The 10691-nt window shown below is 40.4% G+C and overlaps 1 protein-coding gene across 1 annotated transcript; it reads right to left on the bottom strand.

The window, feature by feature from the left end:
• Positions 1-3743: 3743 nt before the first annotated feature.
• On the bottom strand, positions 3744-4280 carry LOC148555053 (uncharacterized). Its single transcript, XM_088490584.1, has one exon. It carries the CDS (start codon positions 4278-4280, stop codon positions 3744-3746), a length of 537 nt encoding a protein of 178 aa, XP_088346710.1.
• Between the last annotated feature and the right edge of the window lie 6411 nt (positions 4281-10691).

The raw sequence follows: 10691 nt of genomic DNA, 5'->3' as shown, positions 1-10691 counted from the left end.
ACTCATACATTTACTTTTGATCATTATACATACGCATTGATTTGTCTTTAAGTCTTACTTTGGGGCATTTTGTCCCCTTTTTTTTTCTTTTCTTTACTTTTCTTGCTTTTTTTTTCATTATTCCTTTTTCTTCTCTTTTTGTTTTGTCTCCACTTTTGTTTTCTTTTTTTTTTCTTTTCTTATCAGCGCATATGGTCTACACATTTGGTCAACACATGAGTATGTATCCACTTCCCAATATTTTTAACAAAAAAACAACAACATGCTTCTTACCTCAACAAATGCCACCCCCCCACATTTTCCAATGCGTACGCACGGATGTGCACCCTCAGAGCCGGCACAGTGGAGCCGAAACGAGAAGCCGGTGCGTTTATATGGCTGGGCCAGAAATCCTTGAACGCACGCGCACACTGCGCGCCTGCACGTGGATCGCCAAAAGCCCCAGGGACGCGTACGAGCCGATAGCCGCACGTGATTTTTTAAGAAGAAAACGTGACCAGCGATTTCAGGCAAGGAGAAGGCCCTGTTTTGCGGCAGAATTCTGGCGGGAAGAGTATAAGAAGACCAAGGATTAGGGAGATTGAGACAATTAGACATTATTCTAGATATTTTGGGTAGTTAGTTACATTATGGCTTTTATAGAGAGAAACTCCAACTTCTCTCTAGGATTTTACTCTTTTCATTGCAATTTTCCTTAATTTCTTGGTGAGATCCATTGCTAATTCAGTTTTACTTTGATACAAGTTGTAGATCTACTCTTCTTCTACTTTCAATTAGTGATCTTTTGATTCATTCACTTGGATCTAGATTTGTGACCTTGTTACTTTGAATTTTGATTAATGAATTGAAGAATTTCATTCAACGGCTTGATTGTTGATGATTGTTTGAATTAGATAGCTTTAATTCAATTATTTTCTATCAAATTAATCATGTCTTCTATGATTGCTCGCCAATTGTTTGTGAAAATGACAACCCTAGCTATGGAGTAGATTTCTCTTACTTGCCTTAGGGGTTGAGTTAATATAGACACTTGAGTAGTGGATATCAATTGTTGATTAGGAATTGAGAATTGCTAATTGACTTGGAGTGCACTAAAGCTAGACTTCCCTAGGATTAGGCTAGGACTTGTGACTCAAGTTAGTTACTTTCACTTGACTTTCCTCCATTATTAGGGGGTTAACTAAGTGAAGCAAAAATTAATTCTTATCACAATTGAAGGAAACTACAATGATGGAACTTCCAATACTCACCCTTGGCCAAGGCTTTCATCTCAATTAATTGTTGTTTACTTTTGTTAGTTTGAATTCTTGCACTAACTCTCAAAACCACAAAAGACTTCCTAATCAATGACGTGCATTCTAAGGCAATTCCTAGGGAGAATGACCCGGGACTAATACTCTCGGTCATAGATTTTAGAATTGTTTGATGCGACATTTACATATCGGTTATACTATACTCACGATTAAACTCAATGTTAACTTCTACACCGGCATAAGAATTTCGTTCATCAGCGACCCTCAATTTTAAAAAAATATAAATATAAATAAGTTATAATTTATTTTATAAAATCAGAGTTCTTTATTTTTAGAAAATTATTTTATTATCAGTAATTGAACTAATTTTATAACAATTTGAATTCAATCAAATTCATATATATATATATATATATATATATATATATATATATATATATTACATAATTAAAACTATAATTCTAGTAATTTATAAGTAATGACACTTATATGTATATTTTAATTTGAGTAATTGATACTTAAATTTAAAAATAGAGTTTAGATAATAATATTATTATCGAGTTCGATATCCGATGATATGAGTAAATATCGATACTCTTTGGTAAGCTTAGCTTTGCTAATACTTCACCAAATATCTTTCATCCTTAAGTTACTAATGTCATTTATATTAGTAACTCATATACATCAACTTTATATATATATATAAAAGACGGTAGGCATTTACCTAATGGAAAGCCGTTGTACATATATGTAACATATAGTTATGAGTATCATTAGCCTTATTATATCATTAGCTTTATATATAATAGTATCATCCGAAGAAATAAGTAACATTTACTTTATTATCATCATTATACTTACGCTGCCATATATATATATATATATATATATATATATATATATATATATATATATATATATAGTATACGAAGGAATGAGTGGCGAGAGAGAAGAGTGACCGAGAGAGAGAAGCGTGAGAATGTAAACCTCCTCCAACCTTTCGGCTTCGATTTCTTGCAATCCGTAACCCCAATCAAAAATCTAATCCGGTAAAAGTATTTGTATCCTCTTCCTCTACACGTTGACACCACTTTTGATTGGTGGAAGTTGACGGAGAAGTAGCTCCTCTACCCCTTGAGTTCGGCCAACGGGAGTTCTAGGAGGCACAAACAATTCTGGTCGTTTTCTTCTTCTTTGATAGCTCGGTCAGAAAGCTTCTCCGGAGCTTCGAATATTTTGATTCCATACGAAGGTATGGTTTTAGTTTCTCGTAGTTAATAATTAATGTCACGTGAAAACTTAGGCTAGAAGACTTTAAGATAGGAATGAACCGAATGTATAATTGATGGATTGTGTATATGGTATAAAATGTGTGGTTTAGCTGTTGTTAATAATTTGTTGTTGAAGTTAGTTGATTTTGGGAAAATATTTAATATTGGTATCTGTTTGGTTTTTGAAATAATTTGTTACTGGAAATGATTTGAATGGCTTGTGTATTTGAGACTATTTGTTGACCATCTGTCGCAAGATGTGACCAGGCATTTTAACTCCCCAAATTTTCCCATGGGCATGCATATATATATATATATATATATATATATATATATATATATATATATATATATATATATATATATGAATATTGAATATTATATTTGAGCTTGAAGTTTGATTCCATGGAATATTATTGAGCTTGGAGTTTGACTCTATGGAATACTATGTTATTGAGCTTGGAGTTTGACTCCATGGAATACTATATTATTGAGCTTGGGGATGCGCACATAGAGGGACTGTCCAATGGTTAACTACTAGGACATGTCGGGTTGGCTGTATAATCGACAGATGAGACTCATCAGCCATAGGACAGGCATACATCATATGCATTTGTTTGCTTTGTTTGAGTGTGCATTGTTTTAGTTTGCTTAACTGTTTAATTTTGCTTATCTGCTACTTGTTCTACTTGCTGTAAATGCTTCTCTATCTGCGTTTTCCTTGCTTGAATTGTATGTGTATATTTTTTGAGAAATCCTTCTTGATGGAGGTGTGGGGGGGTTGTTCCACCAGTGTCTCGGAGGATTAGAAGAGTCAGAAAGTGAAGTGTTAAGTTAAAGTTAGATTTAGAACTTTAATACCTTAGATAACTTACCTAATTTCTGGTTTAGTTGAATTGTTAAGCCGAAATCTGAGTGTCGAAGTTCTAGGAATACCTCTGGCTCTCCCGAGACCTTTTATATTAACTATGCGGGCACCTTTACCATGCTGAGAACCTCCGGTTCTCATTCCATATATATTTTGTTGTTTTTCAGATGCAGGTCGAAAGACACCTCGTTGAGCGTCTGGAGAGCCTCCTTACAGGCGAAGAACTATCTTTTGGACTGTCATATTTTGTTTTAGGCTATACATATATGCTTATAGAATCTCCGCATGTACATTTTGTCTTTTGTCCCTCCTACAGGTTGACTTGGAGTTTTATTTTGGACTTTCACTAGCTCATTGCTCTTTGCCAAGAGGTTCATCTTCCAAAAGGAATACCTCAATCTCCTTGTTGCTCTTCATTTGTTCACCATGATACAACTTGAGACAGTGCCCATTGACCTTGAAGATATCCGAACTCGAGGGATGGCGCAAATGGTAGACTCCATAGGGTTCTGCTTTCTCCACTTGATATGGGCCTTCCCATTTTGATCGTAGTTTTCCGGGCAACAATCTCAACCTTGAATTATAAAGGAGGACTAGATCACCGGCTCTAAATTCTCTTCTTCTTATGTTCTTTTCGTGCACAGCTTTTATTTTCTTCTTGTAAAGTTTCGAGTTCTCATAGGCTTCCAACCTCAAACACTCTAATTCCACTAGTTGAAGCTTTCTCTCAACTCCGGCCCCACCCAAACTTAGATTGCACTCCTTGACGGCCCAATATGCTCTATGCTCCGCCTCCACCGGTAAGTGGCAAGCTTTGCCATATACCAACCGAAAGGGGCTCATGCCAATCGGCGTTTTTGTACGCCGTTCTGTATGCCCATAGTGCATCGGTAAGCTTGGCACTCCAATCTTTTCTATTGGGCTTCACAATCCTCTCCATTATGCGTTTGATATCCCGATTGGAAACCTCAGCTTAGCCGTTTGTCTGTGGGTGGTAGGCCGTAGCCACTTTATGCATGATGCCATATTTCTTCATTAGCCCTTCCATTCTTCTATTGCAAAAATGTGAGCCTTGGTCGCTCACGATTGATCGTGGCAACCCAAAATTACAAATGATGTTATTTCTCACAAAAGAAAGGACCAAATTAGCATCGTCCGTCCGGGTGGGTATCGCTTCCACCCATTTGGACACATAATCAATGGCTAGTAGAATATAGAGAAAACTATTAGAATTTGGGAATGGCCCCATGAAGTTGATACCTCACACATCAAAAATCTCACAAAATAGCATGGTTTGTTGGGGGATTTCATCCTTCTTGGAGATATTACCAAATCTAAGGCATTGAAAACAAGATTTACAAAAAGGAGAAGAGTCCTTAAAAAGAGTTGGCCACCAAAAAGGAAAGGAGATATTACCACAATCTAGGATTTTTCTTGCCGTTCTTTGAGGTCCATAATGGTCTCCTCCTTTGGAGGAGTGGCAAGCTTCCAAGATTGAGTGGAATTCGATTTGTGGAATGCACCTCCGAATTACTTGATCCGCTCCGCATCTCCAAAGGTATGGGCCATCCCACACATAGTATTTGGATTCGCTTTTTAGCTTATCCCTTTGATGTTTGGAGAGATTAGGAGGAAAGGTGCGAGACACCAAGTAATTTGCAATTGGTGCATACCAAGGAATAACTTCCGAGATTGCTTGCAAGCCCTCAAAGGAAAAAGAATCATTAATAGGAGTGGTATCGCCTTTGGTGTGTTCAAGGCGACTTAAGTGATCCGCCACTAGGTTTTGCGAACCACTCCTATCTTTAATTTCCAAGTCAAATTCTTGCAACAATAAAACCCATCTAATCAATCTCGGTTTGGATTCCTTCTTAGCCAACAAATACTTTAACGCCGCATGATCCGAGTACACTACCACCTTGGAACCAAGTAGATATGCTCGGAACTTGTCCATGGCAAAAACTATTTCCAATAGTTCTTTTTTGGTGGTAGTGTAGTTGGATTGGGCTCCATCTAGTGTTTTTCATGCATAGGCTATGACATATGGATTCATATCCTCGCGTTGTGCTAACGCGGCTCCCACGGTAAAATTTGAAGCATCGCACATTATCTCGAATGGCCGGCTCCAATCCGGCCCTCGCACGATGGGAGCTTGGGTCAATGCTACCTTGAGCTTGTCAAAAGCCTCCATGCACTCCTTGCTTAGATCAAACTCAATGTCATTTTGCAACAATCTTGATAGAGGCAATGCTACCTTACTAAAGTCCTTTATAAATCTTCGATAAAATTCTGCATGTCCAAGGAATGAACGGACTTCCCTCTCGGAAGAGGGGTAAGGCAAGCTAGATATAACATTGATCTTTGCCGGATCCACAGAAATACCATCCTTGGAAACAATATGTCCTAAAACAATGCCTTGCCTAACCATGAAATGGCACTTCTCAAAATTCAAGACACCGTTAGATTTAGTACATCTTTCCAAAACTTTTTCAAGGTTATCCAAGAAATGATCAAAAGAATCACCATATACTGTGAAGTCATCCATGAATACCTCCATTGCTCTAGAAAATCCACAAATATGCTCATCATGCACCTTTGGAAAGTTGCCAGCATTGCATAAGCCGAATGGCGTACGCTTGTAGGCATAAGTTCCAAAGGGGAAAGCAAATGTTATTTTTTCTTGGTCCTCTAGAGCAATGTGTATTTGGAAGTACCCCGAATATCCATCTAGAAAGCAATAATAAGGTTTACCGGATAACTGATCGAGCATTTGATCGATAAACGGAAGTGAAAAATGATCCTTTCTAGTGGCCGAGTTCAACCTTCGGTAGTCTATGCATACCCGCTAAGAGTTTTTCACCCTTGTTGCTATGAGCTCCCCGCTTTCATTCTTGATTGTTGTTACCCTGGATTTTTTTGGCACAACTTGAACAGGATTCACCCATTCACTATCCGAAATGGGGTAGATGATGTCCGCCTCGAGTAACCGGGTTACCTCTTTCTTGAAAACCTCTAAAATGGTAGGATTCAATCGTCTTTGAGGTTGTGTAACGGGTCTAGTTTCTTCTTCTAAGAAGATCCGATGCTCACACACTTGGGGACTTATCCTCACTAAATCCGCCAAGCTCCACCTTATTGCCCTTTTGTTCTTCCTCAAAACACATAACAACTTCTCTTCTTGTTGAGGATTTAGTTCCCTTGCTACAATCACCGGGAACTTGTGGGCTTCATCAAGGTATGAGTACTTGAACACTTGAACTTCTTCACTTGGGTCTTCACCATTTTCTTCGATCATATGTTTCTCATCTAGCTTTGCACAATGTACTTCGGCCACAATGTTGTCAATTAAATCACATCGGAATATGGAGTGGTTCTCCGGTTGGTGCTTCATTGCTTCTTCTAAGCTAAAACTCACGACTCTTCCATCTATCTCAAATGAGTAGGTTCCCGAATGGGCATCCAACTTGAATCTAGAGGTCCTCAAAAATGGCCTCCCAAGTAGGATAAATTATGTCCTTTCGGATTCACTTGGTGGCATCTCCAGGATATGAAAATCAATTGGAAATACCAAACCCTTTATGTTGACCAACACATCTTCTGCAATGCCCGTCACAGTTATTATGCTATTGTCCGCCAAGACAAACCTAGCCGCCGACCGCTTCAACGGTGGGAGCTTCAATATATGATAAACGGAAAGAGGCATAATGCTAACGCATGCACCAAGGTCACACATACAATCAATGAATTGGACTCCATCAATGATACAAGAGACTAAGCAAGGGCCCGGATCAACACACTTTTCCGGGATGGCTCCCATCAAAGCCGAAATAGAACTCTCCAATGGAATGGTTTCCAACTCATGGATTCTATCTTTGTTCATACACAAGTCCTTAAGAAACTTCGCATATTTAGGCACTTGATGTATAGCATCAAACAGAGGGATAGTTACCTCTACTTTCTTGAAAATCTCTACCATTTTTGGATCAAGTTCCACACGCTTCTTGGTCCTTCTTGCCAATGTAGGAAATGGGATTGGTTGAGCCACTTCCTCCAAGACTTGCTCCTTCCTAGGAACTTCACTCCTTGGTTGAGGGTCTTCATCTTCAACTATCTCATGTGCTTCCTCCTCCTCTTCTATTTCTTCTATCTCAACTCTATCCTCCTCTTGAGAAACTATCATTGGGCTAGGTGCCTTTGAGCCCCTCTCTTTCAATTGAGTTCTGGACCTCAAGGCTATGGCATTGATGCCACCCTTGGGGTTGGGTAGATGTTGAGAAGGTATGGCACTAGAGTTTGGAACTTGAGGAATGGAGGTAGAAGGTGGCTCCATACGAGCAATGAGGGCTTAGAGGGTGGAAGTGAGGCCATTAAGACTTGAGTTGAGTGTATTTTGGAGATCTTTTTGCCCTTGGAGTATGGACCGGAGTGTCTCATCTTGATTTGAAGAAGGGGAAGGATATGTGATTTATGGTGCTTGTGATTGGTTGGGTTGAGGTGGTTGTCTATGAGGTGGTATGTAGGTTTGGTAGTTCCTTCCTTGGTTTGGTTATTGATTTGGAGGGTTTTGTGAGTATCAGTTTTGTGGATTGTTGGTGTTCTATCTTTGATTGCCTCCATTGTTCCTACCTCTTTGTTGATAATTGTCCCGCTAACCTTGGTTGGAGCTATCCCTCCAACTTTAATTAGAGTTGTTACTCCCTTGGTTATGATTGCCTCCTTGTTGGGGGTACCCTTGGTTGAAATTTCTCCCTTATGAATGGTAACTTTGATTAGGGCGATCATAGAAGGGGTGATCATAAAAAGTTATGGGTAGCCGCTAGAGTGTTATCTTCTTGGAGACTTGGACATTCATCCGTGTAGTTGGAGTAGCATGAGCAAATACCGCATACTTTTTGGGGACTAATTGTTGGCTTTGTTGGTGTTGAGGAGATGGTGGAGGTTGTTGTTGATTCACTTGGAGTTGCTTTAGAAGACTTGTCATCTCACACAAGGTTTTGGTAAGAGTGCGGTCTCACCACTAGAAGAGACTTCATTCATGGCCTTTGGGCGATTGATTCTCCGTCTAGCATGTTGAGTGGATTCGGCCAAGTCGGTAATGAGTTGCCATCCCTCCTCCGCCATCCTATACTTTGACAAAGAACCATTGCTTGAGGCATCCAATAGATTCTTATCTTGCTCTCTCATGCCTTGGCACACATAGCTAAGCAATACTTGAGTGTCAATCATGTGGTTTGGACATGAGTCAAGAAGTTTGCGAAACCTCTCCCAATACTCATATAGGGTTTCCATCTCGCCTTGTATAATACATGAGATCTCCTTCCTTAACTTGTCTGTCATTTCTACGGGCATGAATTTATCTAGGAACTCTCTTCTAAGCAAGTTCCAATCGGAGACAACATCACTAGGTAAGGTATAAAACCACTTCTTGGCTCTTCCCTCAAGAGAGAAAGGGAAGGCAAACAACCATATGGCCACTTCATCGGATCCTTCCTGCCTAGTGGTCGAGTGTACACCATGAAAGTCCTTTAGGTGTCTAATTGGATCTTGTGCGGGAAGTCCATGGAACTTTGGTAGAAGGTTGATGAGAGCGTTCTTGAGCTCAAAGTTTGCATTCAAATTGGGATGAAGCACATAAAGAGATTGGAGAACGAAGTTCGATGCACCCGCTTCCTTGAGAGTAACTCTCCTTGGAGCGGTCATATTGTCAACACCTAGATCAAAAGAAGAACTATTAGTGCCTTCTTTGGATGATGATTCGGAATCCACCTCGGATATGGTTGGTTAATTGGTAAAAACCTTTTCACCTTCCTCAGAGGCTAACCGCCTCCGAGCTTGCCTAATATGAAGCAAAGTTCTTTCAATTTCCGAATCAAATGGTGCTAAGCTCGGATTCGGTAGTGAACGCGTCATACAATGAAAGAGATAAGAAGCTCATGACATCAAATGATACTTAAGCAAAGATTAATCCTAACTAACAATCAAACAAACAAACAATCAAGAGAAAAATGCAAGTATCCACATATTAACATATCTACACTAACCAATAGAATGGCACACATAAGCAGCTCCCCGGCAACGGCTGCGTCGAAGACAAGTTCCCGTCACAGAGGAGGCCATTCAAAGTGTGCTTAAGACCGAACCATTAGTGGAAGGGGTTGATGCATATCAAGAGATTTTGTCAGCACGATGCGAATATGGGTTTGACTGGGATGCCGTCCTCAGGGTCATTGGCGTACCCGAATCATTCTGGATTCGGGGAAGGATGAGACCCCGGCCCAAGGGCATCACTGCACGTTTTCTCACCAGGGAGGCTCAGGCATGGGCCCAAATTCTAGCCACTATGTGCTCCCAAGCACCCATGGCTCATCTATCACTGCCGAGTTAGCCTTGTTAGTTTGGTGTGTCCTCACCAAGAGGCCGGTGCATATTCCCCGTCTCATTCGCCAGGCTATGGGCCGCATCCATGCTAAGGAGAACCTATCCTTCCCCGCTTTAGTGACCGACTTAGTTGCCGCAGCCGGTGTCCCCCGAGAGACTAAGGATCAGAGGACCATGATCCCGATGGACGGCAATGTTGTTCCAACCGGGAGATACCTCAACCCTCCGGCGGACACCGAGGATCCGAATTTAGCCATCCCCATGAGCACTCCCACCACTTCAATCGCACCACCAAAATCATCCTTGCAACGCATAGAGGACCTCCACAAGAAGATCGATCGTTATGAGCGGCGAAACCAATGCCGATACACTTTTGTCAAGAAGCTTCTAAGTTGCCTAGCACCACCTATGGAAGAACCAGAAATTTCCACGTCCACTGGCACCAACAATGAAGATAGCGATAATGGAGAAGATGATGGACACTCGGAAGCCGATCAACCATTGCGTCTCACTCAAGGCACGGAGGACCGTGCCAACTTCTAAGTGTGGGGAGGTCGGTCGGCTGACCGGTCTCCATAGGTAACATCCGAATAAATTGTGAATCTCTTTTGTTAATTAGGATAGATTACATGATTAGGTTTTTCACTTCTTGACATCCTTTGCATGTTAGTTATATCTTAATAAGTCCACTTGGTTAGAGTAATGACTTATTTCCTAGGAAGCTAAAATTTTAGGGCAACCCTACCAATCTTGAAAATTTTGAAAATTTTTTATGCTAAGCTTGTTTGAAGAATATAATTTGGAACATGGATTTTGAGCCAAGAACAGAAGCAAGTGAGTTTTGAGCCTAATTGCGTGGCTACATCTTCTAGCCACTTACCTTCCTTCTTGTGTGCATTGTCCTCTCTCTATGATTGTGAT

Source organism: Arachis ipaensis, chromosome B6 (genome assembly GCF_059453495.1).
Source record: "Arachis ipaensis isolate K30076 ecotype BB chromosome B6, ASM5945349v1, whole genome shotgun sequence".
NCBI lineage: Eukaryota > Viridiplantae > Streptophyta > Magnoliopsida > Fabales > Fabaceae > Arachis > Arachis ipaensis.
The sequence above is the reverse complement of the archived record's forward strand: the minus strand, read 5'-3'. Positions and strand labels throughout refer to the sequence as shown.